This window comes from Lynx canadensis, chromosome A1 (assembly GCF_007474595.2).
Source record: "Lynx canadensis isolate LIC74 chromosome A1, mLynCan4.pri.v2, whole genome shotgun sequence".
NCBI lineage: Eukaryota > Metazoa > Chordata > Mammalia > Carnivora > Felidae > Lynx > Lynx canadensis.
In genome coordinates this window covers 27,189,297-27,211,196 of record NC_044303.2, presented here as the reverse complement: position 1 = coordinate 27,211,196, position 21,900 = coordinate 27,189,297, and the positions used below count along the sequence as shown (strand labels likewise).

Below are 21,900 nucleotides of genomic sequence, written 5' to 3'. Positions count from 1 at the left end.
AAGGCTCAAACGCCGTTAAGTGATGCTTTCAGATATCAATCCGGCTATGAGTCTTTGATTCTATTTCCCGACTGCTGAGGCCTCCCCTCCCCTCAAGCCCTCATCCCAGCAGTCCAAGTTCCTTCTCCTTCCTCCAATGCCCCACAGCTCCCATCTCTTCCCGACAGTTCCCACAGACACATCTTTAACTTCAGTGCATGAGGCTGAGGTCTGGCACCCTTCACAAAGGCATAGATACCAGCCTGTTTTTAAAGTTGCCCGTACCCCCCATTCTGGAACTTCATCTTTTCCAGCAACAAACGTGTCTTAAGTATGTACAGTGTGTTCATGAAACCTGACTAGACCCTAAGGATGATCCAAAAGAAGTGAAACCAACCCAGAGTTTACAGGTACACCGAGCTTGAAAACAAGCTCACCATGCTTTTGGAAATCTGTTGGCGTGCTTTTAACTTAAAAGTTCTCAGGTGGTGGGGCGCCTGGGTGGCCCAGATGGTTAAGGGTCCAAGTCTTGATTTCCACGCAGGTCATGACCTCACGGTTCCTGAGTTCAAGCCCCGCGTGGGGCTCTGCACGGACAGCACCGAGCCTGCTGGGATCCTCTCGCCCTCTCGCTCGCTCTCTCTCTCTCTCTCTCTCTCTCTCTCTCTCCTCCTCTCCCGCTCATCCACAGGCGTGCATGCTCTCGCTCTTTCAAAATAAATAAATAACCGTAAAGAAATGTCCTCAGATGCTAAAACCCTTGCATCGTGATCCACGAGGATTTTCTGACCATTTTCCACGCGGCTCACCTCCCCCTACAAACCTTTCGACCTAGATTCTCTTCCTTAGCTTCCTGCCTCGCAGGTGTTCTCTAGCCTGATTTTTTTCTGCAGACTCTGCCCTTCTGCAGTCACCGGCACTTTCCTTTCCTTGCTAGCTTGGTGCTTGTCCTTTCTTCTCCTTCACCTTTCCCGGCAAATGGCTCCCATCTCACGTCCGTGGAACGCACGCACCCCTTGCCCTCGCGGAAAAAAAAGAAAAGTCTGGGCCCAGGTACCTGCTGCATGCCCTGCATGGTCTGTTGCAGGAACTGGAGCTGCTGGTCCTTGGTGACGTTGTCCTCCGTTCGGAAAAGCTGCTCTTTCTCCTGTTTCAGCAGCTCCACTTCGTTCCTGTAGGCGTCGAGCTGCCAGCGCAGACTGTCGTTCTCCTCTTTCAGAGCATAGGCCTGAGCAGCCAGGGCTGGAAGGCAAACACACAGCACAAGTTCAGGTCCGTCACCTTCCGGTGACGGGGGCGGGGCTTAGACCGGGGCGGGGGGAGGGGGGGCTTTCGCGAGATGGGGCGTCTCTCACCCAAATTCTTATCGTTCACACCAGCTCAGAAACAAACCCCAAATGCCTGGCCCAGGGGCTCTTTGATTCCCGGCTGGTGAGCGTCACTTCTTTGGGAATTTTTATCGATTCCATTTGTCCTGTCTGATGGAGGCATGCTTCTTGTGGGCCCAGGAGTAACTCCTCCCCAGTGCTGGCCTTTCGGCCTCTCCCCCAGTCCGAGGCACCCTCCCGCAAGCGGGAACGTGCTGCTAGGTGGGGACAGCACGGGGGCCACTTTCTTTCACCGAATCAGCCTTTCCACAGGTTGAGGCCTGCAGCCACATCCCAGGGGACAGAGGGATCGACACGGACGTCATTCCTCCCCGCACGGCCGCTGGGACAAATCGCACGGATTGCTCGCCCCCTCCTTATCAGGACGGTAGGCTGGCTCCGTATGTTTCACCAGCAGATTAAAACCCTGCTTCTCTGCAAGGCCGTGACCCTCCTTCCCGAAACCGAAAACTCTCCATGTGTGGATTCGGATCTTACGTCTCCATCCTACCGAGAAACCGAGACCGTTAACAGAAACGGCAGAGACTGAAAACAGAAGAGTGGGTGGCACAAAGCAACACGGATGGTTTCCAGCTTCCCGGCTGGGGTCTCTCCCCTGATACTAACCGCCGGCTAAGCACCCAGCACGTGAGAGACACCGGACCCGACGATTCGCACGGATTCATCACTTCATCCCCCCTCAGGCCTAGAATGTCGGTTAGGCTGCTCTTAATCCCATTCTTTACAGAGGACAAAAACGAGGCACAGAGAAGCTAGAGAACTTGTCTCGCCCCACAAAGGAAGTATCATAAACAGTCTTCAAACCTAGTCCTCAAGTCGCTGGGCTTTTTGCCCGTCCAGATGCGTTTAGTTCTCATCAGACCGTTTGAAACCCCTCGTGACTTCCCTCCCCCCCCCCCCACTCTCCCACCAGTTGCCCACACTTTCTTCCCCCTCCCACAGAAAATGCATTCTCTACTCTTGTAAGCAAGAGAAAAGAGGAGAGATTTCAAAACGTATCAGAAACTTCTTCAAAGAAGTGACTTCCGGTTTGTAAGGGCATGATGTGAGGCCTATTGGCCAGCAGGTTCTCAGTACGTGCTCATTTCCACCCCCTCCCCCAACCAGTGCCAATCAGAGACCACTGGGGGGTCAGCCTCTTGGATGTTCTACCTTCACATTACAGTATGCAGATAATAGATCTTTACAGAAGTGCTCTGAGACCCCAGTGAATTCTCTCCTCAAATATCAAACCTCAAATTATGTTAATAATAGTTTTATAGTTGAGTGGTTTATAGTATTTTGCTTTGCAAAATGATTATGTATAGTACACATGGAAATACTAATCAAATAGAACATGCAATTAACCAGAAAATTCCCTACCTCAAACCATTAGGGATCAATTAGTCAACACGCAGTTACTGCATACATACTCTGTGCCCAGGCCTGCCTGGGCATCCTGGATCACAGAAGGAGGAGCCATAATATGCCTTCTCTCAGGCAGCTTAGAAGATCAGAGAAACTGATACATTTGAAAAGAAACAAATACTTTCAAGGGAAGCGAGAACAGCCTGACGGCTGGCATATAGTAGGCATTTGATGAATGCTCGTTGAATGAACAAATAAATGAGCAACTTAGTGTCGAGGGAATTCATCCTGTTGGGGTTCAGAGAAGAGAAAGGAAGATGCGGACCAGAATGACAAAAGAGGGCCTGGAAGGCTCAAGAACTGGGGAAGGATGTCTGAGTCTGGACAGGGCAAGAGCATAAGCAAAAGTTCAGGGAAGAGAATTTAAGGGAGACCACTTGGGGCAGGAAGGAGGGAAGCTTGACCAAAAAGGCACATGTCGGTCTGGAGGCAGTGAGGGAAAGGCGGGCTGTGTCACAGGATGAGAGGGGATGGAACTCAGAAGTCAGGCTAGAGAGTGAGATTCAGTGGGGCAGCTGATGGAGAACCATGCCAGGTGCCCGGGCAGCGGAAGGACACAACGGAATTGGTGATTTAGTAAGATTAGTTTGGCACTGGTGCGTGGAATGAACTAGAGGCTGCAGGGAATGAATGAAGGAAATTTTATTTGGTGTCTATGTGTGTGCAAAACCAAGGAGCAGCCAATTTTACAGTTTCCGGGGACTTACTCATAAAATCGGAAACGACCCAGGGTGTAGCCAGGAGCATGAGCTAGTGTTTTCTAACATCACACTGCCCAACTCCAGATCTTGTCCACACCCCATGACACCAACTCCTGACAACTCAGTTTACCAATCCACAAGGAAATGGTTATGAGGCATCATTTGAGAGGGATGCTGTAATAGGGCAAAATTACAGAAAATGCAAATGATGAAAAAAATGTTGGCACCACATAAGCACATTACTACATTTAGTAGCATTCAAAGACACTTAAGTCATTTCCTTAGGAAGCTCTATTTGGCCCTTTTTCAATTTAGAGTGGCATTTTTATTATCATAACTGATAGCAGGTGTTTGTGAAGAAATCGATTAGTATGCAGGGATGGAAATTACATTTTCCAAATGAATTGCATAGTCTGCAAGATACGCTGAAATCTGTGTAGCAAAATGCAAGCAGTTATAAAGCATGTGCCAGCAACATTATTTAAATAAATTATCTGAACATAAATACATATAGGAGAGTGCACCATCCATTATTTCGCGGGCTCTCTTAGAAGCCTGTGTAACGGCAGTGCTGACAGTTATTCTTGGCTGAACCGAGTGGCCACTATTCTTGCCAAGGAAGAGACAATGCTGTTTGCATTTCTGGAATAGGAATGTGATATCATTATATACATGTACATATACATATACATATACATATACATATACATATACATATACATGTGTGTATATATATATGTACACATATGTACATATATATGTGTATATATATATATATAATTTTTTTTAAAGCAGCTGTAACTCTCCTCCCTCCACCCCAAATCAATACCATAGCCAATCCCATCAACGTTTTTATAACTGAGGCATATAACTAATTTACATTCCTGATTAAATGATTTCAAGCTTGATAGTTGCAAAAAAAAAAAAAGAGGTTACTCATGTGGCAGCAAAGTGGTTATTTCTACAGGGTGAGAAATTGTATATTGACTCCACTTAACTTCAGGCCACCTGTTTGTAAACATTGTTAAGTGTCATGGGCAGCCCTGAATGCACCCCTCACATGAGGCTTCTGGGAACATTATGTTCCTTGAGCCCGGAAAGAAACAAAGTCCTGATAATTCCTAGCGTAATATCATTTTTTCAGGATATTAAAAATTCAGAAACTTGACCAAGTTCCATTCTTTCATTTCTCTCCCTTTGTCTTTACTCTTTAGCTCTTTCCAGGACACTGTATTAAATGAAACAGTCTTGAAAAATGTGTAATCAAGCTTCCATGATAAAATTTACCCTTGAGAGACTGCATAACAAATTCACTATTCAAATAAGCGTAAGGATTAAAAATAACCTACAGTGTGTGTCTTTTTGTAAGATTCCCTGAGGAGTGTACTATGTTCCGATAAATGGAATATTTAGCTAAGAGCCACCACCTGTGGATTACCCATTTGCAATAATTAACACAAAAAGAATACAATGAGCCTTCAAATGTAAACTACTCTTCTGAATCCAATGAAATCTTCCTTTGGTGATTCTAGTGGCACCTGAATCCAGTGGTGCCTCTGGATTATCAGTAATTCACTCACAACCAGCCAGATTATTGAGAAGACCGGGCATCCAAAGGGGAAGGGCAGTGCAGTTGTTCCGACCCTAGAAAAATTGTTCCCGCGATTTTCTGATTGGATCAAAAATGAAACAGCAACAGAAGAAAAACTTTGCCAACCAAGATTAAATTACATTTCAAAAATTAGCACTAGACTACTAAAATTACCAAAGTGACGTCAGTGTAGGAAAATTGATCCAAAGATTAAATTGTACCGCTGAAAAGGAGGTTTAAAGGGATTACAGCAGCTTGCTTTACCCTTTACGAGATTCCATACAAACCATTATCCTTTATATTAATTATGGCCAAAGTGACCTCTTCCTGTCTTCTGTATTACTTACTGTGTTTCCATGGGAACAGAGAGTGGCAGGCTTAACTTCTTTAAGTAAATAATCTGGGGAAAGCCTTGAAATCTCTCTCTTACCAGCCGGAGCCGGCCTCAGAGAAATAATTAGCCCTATATGAAGAATGTAAGTTATTTTGGGTTATGTCCCAGTAAGCTGACGGTATGTTAATATCTTTTTTCCTGCTCAGGCAAGATGTAACTAAATTAATAAAACACTTTAACATATTATTCCTAACAATATCTGGATGTCTCAAGAACCGTTCATCTTTGTGTCTTTGGGGAACTCCGCGTTTAACATTCTCCCTCCGCTCTGCCAGATGCAGACGTGGAATGCCAGGAGAGGGCTGCTGGACTGTGTGTTTCTTTCCCCCACACAAGAAGCCCTTCTCAAGGATTCATCAGCTGCTGCCCAGACGGGCGGCTGTGCTGACAGAGTCAGAACACGGGATGATATGGAGAGGTCCAAGGCCTGGAAGACACCCCCACGATATCGGTCACCTTCCAGCCCCCCTGGGCTAGTGACTTAGCTACTGGCCAGGCCCCATCTGCCTCTCCCCAAGCCTCTCCTTGCAGGCTGCCTGGCTGGGGGGGGGGGGGGTTGCCCTTCTGTGGCAGAGACAGCATGCGATGCACCCAAACTCATGCTTTTTTTTGCTCAGTGCAGCGTTGCTCCTGACAGGTGACTGTCCCAGAGGCTGGTGCTTACCAGCGGGGCATGAGGGAGCGAGGGGTGTCTTCTGAATAATGTCTCTTCCCGCTGCTGGAATGGGCCTGGGTCTCTGACTCACCACACACAGGAAAGGTGCCCGGAGACCGACAGTGTCTGCTTAGGGACTCTTCTGTGCTCAAGAATAAACTTTTCGAGGGCGCCCGGGTGGTCAGTCGGTTAAGCGTCCGACTCTCGATCTCAGCTCAGGTCACGATCTCACAGTTTGTAAGTTCAAGCCCCACGTCGGGCTCTGTGCTGATGGTGTGGAGCCTGCTAGGGATTCTCTCTTTCCCTCTCTCCCTGCTTCCCCTCCACGTATGCACGCGCGCTCTTTCAAGGTAAACAAATACATACAAAAATGAAAAAAAAAGGATAAGCTTTTTCTTGTCGCTGGAAGCCCCTGAAAATGTGGGCCTTATTTATAAACTAGCTGGTGTTCCTGTAAGCCAGTATTTCCCCCAGTAACGGCCTCCGTCCAGGTTCTCAGGTGGCGGTGGTGCTGACGGGGCCGTGAGCATGCTCTGAGAAATGCTGCTCAGACCATCGCTCGTTCTGTCACCTGGTTCCTGAATTGGAGCTACAGTTGGCTTGTTTGGACAAATCCTTCTGGAGGAAGCTCCATGCCCTGCACCTTTGAGGGCAGTCCTGCCCCGGCCACATCCCAATGCCCTGAGCGCCTCCTTTCGGAGTGAGGGCGAGAGTTCACCCTTCCCCATTTCCCCCAAATAAAAACCAGCAATAGGAATAGTGGTGGTAACAGCTAACAATTTCTAACATGCCAGGCACCGTGCGAGGCATGTGACTTGCACGATCTCCTTGCAGTGTCCAAAAACACGATATAGTGAGTATGATCGCAGCTTGTATTCTACAGGTGATGGAGCTGGGTTTGAGAGACGCAGGGGTTGGAGGCGCAGGCTTTCCACCCAGTTTACCTCCCGTCCTCGACATAATGCCATTGGGGTAGCCTGGGCGCAGGTAAGTGCTGCAGCTGGAGAGGGAAGGAACCAAGGACACCACGAGAGTGGCAAATTTGTTGCTAAAACAGAAAACGGCTTCCACTTGTGGCACTGTTTGGGGAGCGTTCTGCTTGAGGCCCTATTTTAACACAGACACACAAGTCTCTTCTGCAGGAGAATCTTGGGAATGATCCATAGGGAAGGACCCGTCTGGCCCCCTTTGGACAGTCTTGACGCCTGACTCAGACCACTTAGGGATCCTCCTTCTGTCCCCCGTGTCTCTCTCCTCTGAAATGGCCACACTGATAGTCACGAACTGCCGAGCTCCTGAGCCACAGTTGGTTAATAAGGCTCCATTGGGACAGCTGTGTCCAGGGATGCCTGGGTGGCTCAGTTGGTTTTTGGGTGTCTGACTTCAGCTCAGGTCGTGATCTCACGGTCTGTGAGTTCGTGAGTTCGAGCCCCGCGTCGGGCTCTGTGCTGACAGCTGGGAGCCTGGAGCCTGCTTTGGATTCTGTGTCTCCCTCTCTCTCTGCCCCTCCTCCACTCACACTCTGCCTCACTCTCAAGAATAAATAAACATTAAAAAATATATGTATTTATTTAAAAATAATATATATAATATATAAATATATATTATATATAATATATATAAATTATATATAATATATAAATATATATTATATAATATATAAATATATATTATATATAATATATAAATATACATTATATATAATATATAAATATACATTATATATAATATATAAATATACATTATATATAATATATAAATATATATTATACAATATAAATATATATTATATATAAATGTATTATAAATATAATATATTATAATAATATATATATTTATAAAATATATATAAAAATATAAAATATATATATTATATAAATAGATATAATAATATATAAATACCATTATATATATCCTACTATAAATATCTATTATCCCCTCTTCCATATCTCTTCTCTCTCCCTGTCTTCTCCCTCTCCTCTTCTCCTTCCTCTCTCTCCCCCTCCTCTCCCCCTCTCCCCTCATCTCCTATTCTCTCTCATCTCTCCCTCTCCCTTCTCTCTCCTCTCTCCCTCTCCCTTCTCTCTCCTCTCTCACTCTATCTTCTCCCCCTCTCCCTCTCTCTTCTCTCTCCCTGTCTTCTCCCTCTCACTCTCTTCTCCTCCTCTCTCTCTTTCTCCCCTCTCTCTCCCCCTCTCACCTCTCTCTCTCTTCTCTCTCCTCTCTCCTCTCCTTCTCTCCTCTATCCCTCTCCCTTCTCTCTCCTCCCTCCCTCTCCTTCTCTCTCCTCTCTCCCTCTCCCTTCTCTCTCCTCTCTCCTCTCCCATTCTCTCTCCATCTATCCCTCTCTCTTCTCCCCTCTCCCTCTCTCTTCTCTCTCCCTGTCTTCTCCCTCTACTCTCTTCTCCTCCTCTCTCTCTTTCTCCCCTCTCTCTCCCCTCTCTCTCCCCTCTCTCTCGCTCTCTTTCTCCTCTCTCTCTTTCTCTCTCCTGTCCCTCTCCCCCCTCTCTCCTCTCTTCTCTCTCTTCTCTCTTCTTCTCTCTTCTTCTCTCTCTTTCTCTCTCTCCCTTCCCTCTCTTTCTCTTCTCTCTCTCTCTTCTCTATCTCTACGCTCTCTCTGCCTCCCCCTCCCCCAACCCTCTGACCTCACCTGTGTGGTTGCTCTGTCATGTGCCTTCAGTTACAGTAAAGGCAATGGAAAAACCTCTCTTCCCACCGAGTCCCATCCCCAAGATGTCCTCTGAACAGGCCAAGGAAAGCCCAAGACAAGACCCGGGCCTGCCCTCAGTTGACCAGGGGAAGGAAGGCCTGGGGTCCTTGGGCTGCTGCCATGTCGGTGCCTCCCAGTGCCCAGACACAGAGCTGAAGGGCATCTTGGCCCCGCTGCCCGGCCAGGCTCCTGCTAGACAGCCTCCTACGGTCCCAACAAACTGTAATTGATCTGTTTCTCAGTCACACCTGTATCACCGCGGAAGCAGCAATCTTCCTCAAATTGCTCACGGAAATTCCTTCTGCTACATTTTTGCAGGATTATTATTATTACAACTTAGCATTGACATAACATTTTATATTTGCAGTGTGCATTATAGCCTGCACATTAGCTATTATTAGGGAGAGCTAAACAGAAGCACAATGCGGTGTCTATTTCCATCTTTGTGTGAGGCCGGTGGAATAAGGGTAATTTGGAGAGTGCAGGTAAGCTAGATCCTGTTATTATAATGGCTTAAATGCGAGTCTGGAGGCAAAACCCACAGCTGGCGACTCAGGAAAAAACCCCCCGTCTGTCTCCCCTTCCACACAGCTCATCCTCACCAAGGGGTCTGCGCCCCGGAGCAGTGGCCACAAGGTGCTGCGGGGTGCAGACACCACGGAGAGTTCACATCATGCCTTCCTGCTTTGCCACCGACCTTATTCTCCTCTGACACCGCCCCCAGCTGCCCCCATCGTCCCCAGGGCAAAATGAGCGGAGAGGCTTGCCCACTCCTTTCAACAGCAGGATAAGCCTGAAATTTAAAGTACTGTTGAAGGATGCTGGGTGGGGGTGAGGGACGCCTTTCGAGGCCTCAGGCGAGCACAGATCAAGACCCAGCAGTCTCCGGGAGAAGGTGGCCAGACTGCCAGGGCAGGATGAGGGGGAAGGAGGGGAGAGGGGGTTGGGTTGTTGGAGCCCCAAACCCAGGCAGCAGGGCTACCGAGAGGGGCATTTCTCCCCTCAACTCCAGCTCTCCCCCCCGCCCCCCTTTACTTTTTTTGATCAGATGTCAGTTTTCTTTTTCATTTTCAATGTTGACCTCCAAGATTCAGGACTACCTCTTTTCTACCTTCTGAAGGCTTTAGAGATTCCTTTTCAGAGCAGTCAGACTCAGACCAAGATAAATCTCACAAGGACACAGGTTTCGGGGGCGTGGGAACGCCTCCCCCGGCCGTGGCCGCCACCCTCGCACGCAGAGCTCTGCACCACTGGCTTTTAGCTCTGGGCCGCTGCACCCTACATAGCGGTTGGTCTTGTCCAACCAGAGAAGCCTGAAACACAACCTCTCCCCTGAAGGAATTCCTCCTCTCATTTCTCATTTCCTCACCTGCCTGCGGCGTAAGGACCTCACCTCCTTCCCCCACTAACTTGCGGATTCCTTGGTCATTTCTCATTTTCTTCAAGACACCTTCCCCTCAAGAAGTGGGGATTTCCTGCTCCTACTAACACCTCCCCAGACACACACACACACACACACACACACACACACACACACACACACACTCTTGAACTGGTGGTTTCCACCACATAAAACACATCCACACTCGGAAATGTGAAGAGAAGCTCAGCCCGAACCTCAACATTCTCAGATGTAGGCACCATCTTTTGCAAGGAATAGCAACTTTTCCCACAGTTTTTTTTTTTTTTTTTTTTTTTTTTTAATCTTAGCACATCACATACTTGGGGCAACAAAGAGGAGTTGCACAGAAAACGCTTTTCTCCCCTCAGTTTTTGTGCTTTATATAAACGTTAACTATCCAGTCTACTAAGAGAGAACCAAGACTTTGCTCTCAAGTTTTTTTGGGGGGGGGGGGTGGGGGAGGGGGGGGGGAAGTGGTGGGTGGGGACCGTGCTTGGGCTGCCCGTGAAGTCTCATCCTCTCCACTCTCCTGGTCACCAGTGTGGAGACTGATTGATGTGCACGTATTTGTGCCTGACATTAGGGCAGAAAGAATTCCTGTCGTCTCTAAGTACGTAACCACAGCAAAATGACACTGGTATGAATAACTGAGGCCAGTATTCCTCCAAGTTTTCTCCACCCGCAGCCCTCATTTGTTCCACTTTGGTATCTTAAATGGGAATTCTTGGAGCCATCCCATCCCAGACCCTCTGAATCTGAGGGTCTGGAATGGGGTCTGAGGATGTGCTTTTCAACAACCATCCAGGGTGGGCTGAATGCATGCCAAAGTTTTAGAACTGCTTCCCTGGCCTGTAGGGACCGGATCCCCATTCCTTCGTAACTTTCTTCCAGTCTTATATTTCTTTCGTCATTTTTTTTTTGACACCTGCTTTCTCTCAGCCTTTTCTAGCCGCTTTTCTGTTCTTAAAAGGACCTTCTCATCTCCAGCTTTTACCCTCCAACATGGCCGCCGAGGCCTCTCCGCCATCTGCCTTGCCTTCTCGCATTTCATCAATCTATCCACCTGTTCCTCTCTGAACGCTACTTACTGCCTCTCCCGTGATGATATTGTGACTGAATGCTTTCATAAATCTTCCAGGCAGTGTCTCCAAAACACATTTTTCTGATCTACTGGATGTTGTTGCGTATTAGTTTTCTTTGCAGCCATATTTCTGGAGAAAGTGCCTGCTGCAGCAGGTCCGTGGCTTGCGCCCCGGAGAGGCCCAGCCCAACCTCTGTGCCCCGTGGGAACTAACGACCCTTGGCCAGGGGTCCTGACACCAGCTTCGTACTGAGGAGAGGGGGCCCATCCCTGCTTGTCTCTAACCACTGATGGATGAGAAAACAGTTCCTGGCTATTCTCCTAGAGTCTGAGAAAAGCAGAGACTCTGTACTTGGCCTTCCCCACGTTTTTCTGCATCAGACTACCCTCATTTTTTTTTCTTTCCTCCCAAACAACCCTTTTCCGATTATCCAGAGGATGCTTCACATGTTCCTCACGCAGCTATGACGGGGGTGGGGGGGTGGTTCTCCACCTGTGTCATGCATGCCATACTTAAACCAATAAACTAGCTCCCTTTCATTTCTTCTTTCTCTGGTCCTTGGTGATTTGCCATGTCAGTCACTTCCTTTCCCCTAAACATTTTTATCTTTTACTTCATTTTCTTACCTTAAAATTTGTTATGCTCATTTATTGTTTGAGAGAGAGAGAGAGCGAGAGAGCGAGCAAGCCAGGGAGGGGCAGAGAGAGGGACGGAAAGAAATCCCAAGCAGGCTCCACGCTGTCAGCCCAGAGCCCGACTTGGGGTTCAAACTCACAAACTGTGAGATCATGGCCAGAGCTGAAACCGAGTGTCGGACACTTAACCGACAGAGCTGCCCCGGTGACCCACCTTTTACTTCATGTTCATTTTCTTCTCATCCTTTATTACCTTACCTCAACCTGTTTCTTCGCCCCGTTCTTTCTACCTATTATTGACGGACATCAGGCCCCATGTCATGTACCAGTGGTTTTCAAGCCTTTGTGCGGCAGAAATACCTGAGGACTATTTTATAACTCACGTGAGTGGGCATTAACTCCCAGCCGTTGCCAGGAAAGCTTCCCAGCTCTTTCTCACGCGGAGCCAGGGCTGGGAATCACTCATCTACGCCTTCTGTCACTGCTCACCGGTATCAGTCTTCCACGTTGCCATAGTACCAGGTATTTGCAAAGGGCCGTGGAGCCCCTTCCTTGGTCATTTCTTACAGCCTCAAGTAAACTCTCTTAGGATGAGCCTCACGTTACTAGCGAGAAGGCTGGGGCTTGGAAGAGACACATTGTTTGCCAAGCCACTCCAGAAACAAAACTCAGCTACTTCCAGAGGCCTCTAACTTCATCTGGCTGAAAGTTATTTCTTCATTATGTTCAGTGTCTCTAAATGCTTCCAGGAATACCGGTTCTCACTCATCTATCCACTCCCTTAGAGCCTTTCTAATGATTTTGCCACCCAAAGGACCCCCCTCATCAAATGAGTGTCAGGGTGAACTTGGCCTTCCTTAGGTCCAGAGAATAGGAAGGAAGGAAATGTGGAAGGAAGCCTTCCAAAACCGTATTTTCAGAACCCTTGATTTCCCCTCCCTTAAGATGGCTCTAGTTCACATTCTTCAACGGGACACATCTTCTCATTACTGCTTTCACCCCCAGAGCTTGAGTGCTACAAAAGCCTGCTTCAACAAACCCCACATTCATCTTCCCCGAGTCCTTGGGCAGGGAAAAGTGCACGGATTTTAAAAAACTGTCTAGATGGCTAAATTATAGCAATTTTCTCTGGGAGAGAGTTGTTCAGATATTAAAACCTTCTATGTACTGAGTGTGATAATCTTTCTCACATTCCCACAAAAAAAAAAAAAAGAGCAGTTTTTGCTTTGCTCATTAAAATGATTTGTTTTTGGTTTTTGATGAGTGTAATTTCTCAGGTAGCAATGTTTCATTCTTACTAGCAACTCCTTAAAAACCCTCTGCAAGTGCGGAAGCCCCAGTTAAGCACTATTAATCAAATGCTAAATGCTTTTAAACAGCTCTACCCCCTTTTTTCCTAATTGAGAAAAAGAGCTGTTTGGGCAAGTTTATGGGGTGACCTTGATTGAATTAAAGAGGTCAGGGATGGAACAGACTTCAAACTCATATTCAATGATTTTAAAGAAATGACTTCCCTCCAATTAAGCAGGAATTAGCATGAAATATTTTGTTTCCGAAAGGTTAAAGGAATTCCTCTGAGAAACCAGCTCTCTTGTTGCCTGTTCTTTATTGAACACGAGAGAGAAGGCGCCACGGATAGTTTCAGAGAAAGTGCTTTGTTAACATGGTGCTGATGAGCTGGCATCGATTATAACATTCCTTAGAGTCACAAATGCTGTATCGAAGGGGCAAAAAGTCCAATTTAAGTTTTAATTTCTGTTTCAAAAGCCCAAAGACCCAACAACTTCCAATGACTAAGAAAAATCAAGTTACACTGTCCATCTGCATTAATTTCAACCTAGTTCTAGGGGCAAAGTTTCACATATTACTTTATTTCTTTGCCGTTCCTCATTTCCGTTCCATCCCTAACCTTGCCATAGTCTCTGACCTTTTAATGGCCTGAAGGGACAGGTTCTTCTCCCTGCTCTAAATAGTAACACACAGAGTTTGTGATACCGAGTTATGGAAGCAGGATTGTCCAGAGGAAGGAGAGGGGACCAGACACGTCGGTGGAGGTTTGGGGACTACAGGGCATTGTTTTTGAGGAGCGTTAGTCCTGAGAAGAACACTGGCCGCGCTCTTTTACGTCCCTGCTCCTGCCAACTTCAGAGAGGCGTGGAGACACGGATTACACACAGGAGGGTGGCAGAGGGGGGTACTACAGAGGGCAAGAAGGGACTTGAAGGGCACACTCCTCTTCTGAGATTTGGGGCAAGTTAGTAAACCTCCATTAGAGCTCAGGATCCTCATCTGAAAAACATGGTCAGTACTGGGAGGATTAAACAGATAATAGTTGTGGGGTTTTTGTTGTTGTTGTTGTTGTTTTTATTTTTGGAGGGAGGGGGGTCCCAAACTGAAAAAAAAAAAAAGCCCTTCAACAAATAAGAAATTAGTTCTTCCTAGTTTTAATTTCCTATCCCTTCATTTCACAAACTCTTGTCCTTGTACCGTGCAACGCCACATGCTGGCCATTCAGAAAGGAAAAGATCTCAAACTAGTCTTTAAGGAACACATGGGGTGGAAGGTCCGCCCGTGTCATGTTTTTACTCTTCTTTGCTTGCAACAAAATATAGCCTTCTCCAGGGAGAAGATGGAGTTCAGATGCATAGATTTATACAACCTCTTTTCAGATAATCTCAGCTCCCACCGTTCCTTAGGTCAGGGTGTACCTGCTCGCATGGGCTATAACTCCTGACGGTCCAGGGGGCCGTGAGCCAGTGCTATTCCAAGAAAGGAGAACTCTGATGATGTGCTGCTAGGATTCTTCACGGCACACAAGCAACGCTCTCAGATCAAAGACCGAGTCTAGATTAGTCTTACAAGACTCTGTGTGCTAATTTCTCTCCTTAATCTGGTACTTCGAGACAAGTGGTCTCATGGTCCCGTACACGGCATTAAGAATTCTGTGAATATTTGTTTTAACTTTATCACCGCTTTGTAGTATGACATTGCTTGGCACATTGCATGGTGGCAAAGAGCTAAGGACAGAGAAATGGATAACTTTAGGGTGCTCGGGTCACATAAACTATCCTAGAAAAGCGTGGGATGGCAGGTGGAGACAATTCCTGAGAAACGGACTGGTAAATCACTAAAAGAAGAGTAACCTACCTCTACAAGATTTGCCAAATATGTGTTGTCACTGAAGTTGTGTCTGAACGCTTGTAATTACAAAAACCCGAAACTTGCAGAATTTATCTGACATTCCAACTAATTACTGTTAGGGGGGAAACAACAACAACAACAACACCACCACCAACAACACATTTTTCTCATTAAATTAAAACATGGGATGGGCAGGGAGAGGGCATAATACTTGTAAGATCTCTCCTGGGTCAAAACTTCCCTGAGTCTGTGCATCTCGATAGGATTGGTATTATCGTAGATGCTGTCCCTCTGATCTTTGAGACTTATTGAGAGGTACATCTCATAAAAAAAAAAAAAAAAAGCCCAGGAACAATGAAACAGGGACAGCACTACAATAAGTCCTGAAATTAGACGGTCAATAAACTGGTGATCTTCTCATATGCTCTCCCAGACCCTAGGGATGCAAAGGAAATATGGGATGAGATGGGAAATAAAAGGGCTAATATTGTGGTTCAGATCATTCCAGACCGACCGTCAAGTCTGTGCCTGTGTTTTGAGAAGTACCTTGATTTTTCTCTTTACCTTTCTGGAGAGCTGGGGAGTGGAAAACACGAGTTGTGACAGGGTGTAGGGTTTGCCAAAGGAAATGCGTGATGGCACGGCTCTTTCCCCGTGCACTTACCTCTTCAAAGCATTTCTTCTTCTTGCCTAAAGCCATGGAACAGATTGCTTTTGAGGAAATAAATATCACTCAACTAGAAAAGAGACTGTGCCAATTTCCCGAGTATTTTTAAAAACTGGCATTTCTGTTGGAATGGGCCTAAAAACAGTTTGCTGGATGCACTGCCGATGTTGAAGTCAACCTCTTTCTAGTCAAAAATACAGAAAACAATGGGGAGACTAAACACGAGCCCCAGTCAGCTTTGTCTGGATTAACATTTTAAGGTAATACACTCTCCAGTCTACCTTTGCCTCCAAATGGCATCATGGCGCCACGCACGTCACAGGCTTTCAAAATCCTTGGTTGATTTTATTTGGTTACAGCTTCTTATGAAGCCACTTAAAGCATTTGGGGGAGATTCTGGAGCTTTTCTCCCATCAAATTTAGTGGTGCCTTGTGAAGGTCATTAACCAGGCAAGAAGGAAAGTAGCACTGAGCTCTAGACTGTCCACTTGCTATCTTGGGGAACTAACATAACTTCTCAACATGTGACTGCATCTTCCTGTCTGTGAAAACAGAAAGTGGTTGTGCAAGATGATTTCTAAGGGTCTCTTCCACATCTGAAGAGACTCATCATTGCCATTCCCGGCGGGTAAGAATTCAACAGCAGAATTCAAAAGCAGAATTCAACAGAATTCAACAGCACATGTCTGCCCGGTTTAGAACTTGAATTATTTCTTGACTCTTAATCTAAGAGCTATACAAATATGATCAGTCCTTGAAACAGGAAATTGTAAGACAATGGGTCTGGAAATTAAATGTGGAAATTCCCTGATGTAAAGCAAAAGGAGGCAACTCAATAAATTTCCATTATCTGACACTGGTTACTACTTTTAATTTTCTTGTTTGACTGGAAATGGCTAGGTATTCCCCAATCAATGTGAATTTTATCACACGTTCTCCGAGGTAATTTAAAAATTAATACTTACTACTTATTAGTTTCATTATTAAAATAATACATGTATATACTGTGGAAATTTCTGAGATGCAAAGAGAAGAAAACAAAAATCACCTATAATCACACCGCCCAGAATAATCGCTGAATATTTTGACCCATATCCTTACATATTTTCCCTAACATACAAATTATGAATGGAATACATATACAAACCACATGATCTGTACATTGATTTGTAACTGATTTTATCACTTAGCAATACACTGAGAATCTCTCGTGCCATTATATAGTCTTCCAGAATATGATCTTTCTCAAGGCTGTTTATGGATATATAATTAATTAACCAATATCCCAGTGTTAGATATTTACATGTTTCTAAAGTGATTCGATAACTGAAAATTTAGGTAACTGCATTAAGTGTCAATGGCCCATTTGCCTTAAGTGGAAAGCAAGGGCCTCTGGGACACAGCGAGCGGCTCTGGAAGTCATGGTGGGCTCGTTAAGAACCTGCAACACCCTACCCGAAGCACTATGATGAATACACTCTGTCTTGCCACTTCTGCTCTAGAAATGATTCTCCTACTTCTCTGCTACTGACGGGGAGTCTAAAATAAAGTTCTCTTTTCCTAGCCTCTTCCCAGAAGGCTTCACACACTGTGTCCTGAAAACTGGGGGAAGAGTGGCTGAGCCCTTAGTCCCTCTCTGGTGTCAAGGACGTTCACCCAAATAAAAGAGTTTCTAAGCCACTTGGACATGGGAGAGCTCACTATAATAATAATTTTCAAACTTGCTATAAACTTCAAAGTCCAGGGATTCTAAGTGTAAGCATCATATCACGCAGGGGGAATTTCCAAGACAGGAAGAAAGTAATTACTTCTTTCAATTACTTTTTTCAGTAGCTATGTGGCACTCCGCTGTGCATGGATACCCGGAATTCTATAGGACTTTGTCTTGTCCTCACTTATCTTATTTATACAGTAGTCTTAGTATCGTCAGTTCTCTGATTAGTGAAGCTTATGGGCGACAGTGTTAGCAGTCAAGGTACAATAACTGTGTCACCAACTGTGTTTTGATGAACAAAGCAGAATGAACACACGGAAGAATTCGGACAATGATGTTCATAAACAGTACATCAGTGCTAAGAAGTTGGTAATAGCATATGTTTTAATATAGTCTGGTATTGATTCTTTTGGCCAATGTCCCACCTTAACAGTGTTATAGTCACATTTTAAGATTTTAGATGGAGAGGTACATAAGAAAATCAATAGATACTATCTTTCCACTACCAACCAGCCACATATCTATAGCCTCTCTGCCATACTCACATTTAAGAGATCTAAAAGATGCTTTGGGGACGGCTGGTCCAGTTATCAGGCTTCTAATAACCTCAGGAATCCACTCTGACTACCTCAAAGATTATAGCTTCAACTCCCAGCGATTCACGAAAAAAGAGCCTATGATCCAGAAGAGATACATGCTCATTTTCTATTTTTCTATTTCATTAACATATAAAAAGGAAGCTTAAAAAACACTCACTTGTTACACAAGAACTGTCTGAAAACAAAATCATACAGAATTATTGTTTCTGATACCCTAAAAACGTATAGCAAAGTGCTTATGTAGTTAAGCTGTGGAGAAGAAAAAAGATTAGAAGCGAAACGATCTTTTGTAGTATTAAAACCAACAGTTTTCTTCTTTCCTTATTCTTAATCAATAGATTTTCCAAAATGACCAAGCATTATCTTTATATGAAAAACAGCTTTTATTTTTAAAACGTGACATGCTGCTGGAGGGCAATGAGCTGATCTACTAAAAGTATTTTCTATAAGCACCAACTAGAATCACTCGATTCTAACTGACACTTGACAAAAGTCAGTGTCGAAGAGGATAATCCTTATTTCATAATCAGAAACTCCCACTTATTATTTACAAGCGAAAAGGAACAATTAGGAATAAACACTACTAAGGAATTCTTCCTTATGTTTAGGAAAGAAAAACAAAACTTATAAACTTACCCAGATCCTGTCATCTAAACTCCCTCAAAAATATTCTGATTTTTTCCAGAAGTTGTGCAAACCACACTTAAATCCAACAACACTGTGTTAATTTTGCTCAAATGCAAGCTGAAAACATATTTTAACATCCTGTCAGAATGAGATACTAAGAGTGTCGATAAAATGACACTAAAATAAATGTAAATTTAGACTGCGGTTACAAGTGGCTGCCTGAGTCTGGGAAGATGTCAGGTTGCTATAGTATTTTCCATAGCAACTTTGCGTCTTATTACATAAATATTCCCTCAGTGTCCTTACAGCCTACTAAGAAAACTGGATTAAATCTACTCTCCTACGTAATGATCCTGCCTCAAACCTTATCAGAATGAAATGCCCAGAAAACATAATAAACCGTAGTCTAGACCATGGCGCTGTGGCAGGTGCGAGGCGTCAGGGGACCACGGGCTGTGCGTGAGTAGCTGTGCTGTGACCTCATCCCGTGCACGGGCCACTTGTCTACGCTCTTCTCGGGTCAAGGTCTCTGCAGTTCTCCCTTTCTGAGGATGGGCTGTTAACTTCCTCCCTTTTCTCCTCTGATGTCACCAAGCCCCCGGGGCCTCCCGTCACTAGGCAAGAAGCTAGGGTTTCACAGAGCCTCAGCCTGTTCGGCAAAAGCAGCTGGGACCCTGTGCTGGGCTGTCACAGCAGGAAACCCGCTCCAAGCCAGTGTTGACCAGGAATACAAACTGTTTGAGATCCTCAGCGAGGGCTCAACTGGGTTTTGTGGGGGTGCAGCACAGTTGCAGGGTTAGAGTATCTGACAAAATCTGCGGTCCCCTAGACACAACGCAATTTCAGCAGAACCAATCAATTTTTACACTAAATGCACGATTATGGAGAATGTGTGCATATGTGAGAGAGATGTCAGGAATATGGCATTATCAGGTACTACACAAAAATAAGATTAATAAGGGGCTAAGCTTAAAAAGAGCTGAGGCTCCAAATGTTACTTTGTAGGACAGATAAACACAGTCTGGTTGGACCAGAGTGCTCCATGACAAAGGAATCCTATGCTAGAGGATCAATTTATAGCATCCGTCTCTTGCATTTAAAAGGTAAGGCAATTTACAAAAATAATTATTTCTACGCTTTTTAAAACCATGTCCTTTATGAAAGGGAAGCTGTAAGTGCACACGAGATGAGGGAACTGAAAATTCTACCTGAAATAAGCATTGGCTTGACTTCCTTTGGTAAGATTAGCAAGATTTGAAAAAGGTCGGGGTGGGAGGGTAGCAAAAGCCTTGGCTCCTTGGGAATGAAGCTCTATTTGCAGAGTTCAGAAATGAAGCAGCCTGCTCAGCCCACATCAGAAGGTGCATTTCATCATCTTTCAGCCATATTAGGTTTAATTAATCACATTTCTTTGTTTGGCACTTGGATTCCCAGAAGACATTCTTCTGTGGATGAAAACAAGACGCTCGTCTTCAATTCAGTGGTCGTGGATGGACACACACCGCCGCTGTTTCTCCTTCGGGTTGTCATCACATGTGAACACAAAAGTCTGCGAACACATTGTCCTTCCTTGCTTCCTCTCACCACTGGTGCACCTGCCTTGGGGGTCTGCTGGTGCAGGGATCTCGGCGTGGCTGTGGCCTCACTAGGTCAGTTCACTTTTCACTTCTGAGTGCTCTCGTCCCTCTGCGGAGTTCTGAGCAACTCCTGAGTGAGCCTGCTTAGATCACGTGCAGTGTTTCCTAAAAGCTTCTACCAGCTGCCAGTGACGCGGCCCCCTTCGGCTGGCCCCCTGCAGGATCCTTCTCTGGAATCCTTCCTTCTGTGCCCAGGCTGGTGCTGGGGGGGTAGCACTAATCCTCTTCTCAGGCTTGTGACAAACTGTAATCTGTTGGGCATCCTAAATGCCTTTCAAAGGCACTCTCGTATAGGAATTAATCAGGAAAAACACGAAGGCAGTCCTGGTGTTCAAGAGATCAAGGGAATAGCCAGAGAGAGCGCCTTCTTGTTGTTAATTTCTTTAACCTCAAGCTGCCAGCTACATATGAAACTATTCAGACACATTGAATACTGCTAGGTCCAACTGAATTTGATTGTGAGTCTCTAATTTGATTCAATTAGCTGAAAGATTTTCGGAATCCTTGCTGGATGTGTTATTGAAATTAAAAGAATAAATCTGTACCTACATGTGGAAAGTTTCCATGGCAAATCGACAACTAGAAAACACCTTTCGTAATTAAAAGAGTATTTGCTCCTATGAAGAGCTCAGAGATTAAATGAGGTGTAATTACAATCCAAGAACATTTGTTTGCGCATTATGAAATGTTTTAAGGGTTGTCTATTAAGGAAGGACATTTTAGTTTTATCCTTCTGAAATTTGTCTTCAATGTACAATCTACACTCATCAGATACTGGATGAGGTGCAAACACTGGATAGAGGTATTTATTTTGGTTTACATCAAATTTACGGCAATGGCTTTTGAACATGTTTGGCATTAGGCTTTTAGGCATTTAGCCACGGTACTTTTTAACTTAAATGTATATTTCTTCTCTTCAAAAAGCACCTCACACTCTTGAGGGCGGGGTAAACTGTGCCTAGCCCTCTCCATACTGCCCCCCCCCCCCCCCACACCAGGTCCACAGTGTCTGGAGAAGAAGAAGGGCTTGACAAATATTTGTTGATAACTAGAATGATGCTGAGTGTCCACTCTCCGGGTCACGGCCTCTTCAGCACATGGCACTGGATTTTGAACGCATCAAAGTTGTGAACATTTTGAGAAATGAATCATCCTCGTTTGAACAAGCTTCTTAAGGCTTTCCGTTTAAAATTTAGAGCAAATGTTCTCAGGGTTACCACGTTCCCATCAACTTCCGGGACAAAGGCATCAAAAACAAAGACCAGAAGAGGGGGCATGTGCGATTGAAGTCAACACAATTCACTTACTTGGTGAAAGGCCCAGAGCCGGGTGCCCTAGGTGACGACGACAAGCGGAGGTCAGAGTTACTGAGCACTTACTATGTGCTCAACGCTGTCGGTTCGGTCGGGAGGGCTTTCCACGCACCGACTCCACAGTACTATGGCTAACTGAGTGCTGCCACACGAGGCCTTACGCTCTGGACAGATTTCCTCTTTTCTTCCCTTTGTTCCCTGTGCACTCCTGCCCCACCCCTACTGCCAACCTGGAGGAAGGAGGAGGAAGCAGCAGCA

The 21,900-nt window shown here is 45.3% G+C and overlaps 1 protein-coding gene across 1 annotated transcript in view; it reads right to left on the bottom strand.

Moving 5' to 3' along the window:
* ENOX1 (ecto-NOX disulfide-thiol exchanger 1) overlaps window positions 1-21,900 on the bottom strand; it is a 451,396-nt gene that overhangs the window by 91,732 nt on the left and 337,764 nt on the right. Inside the window, 1 exon segment of the mRNA XM_032591194.1 lies at window positions 1,037-1,221. Within this exon segment, the coding sequence (XP_032447085.1) occupies window positions 1,037-1,221 (185 nt within the window).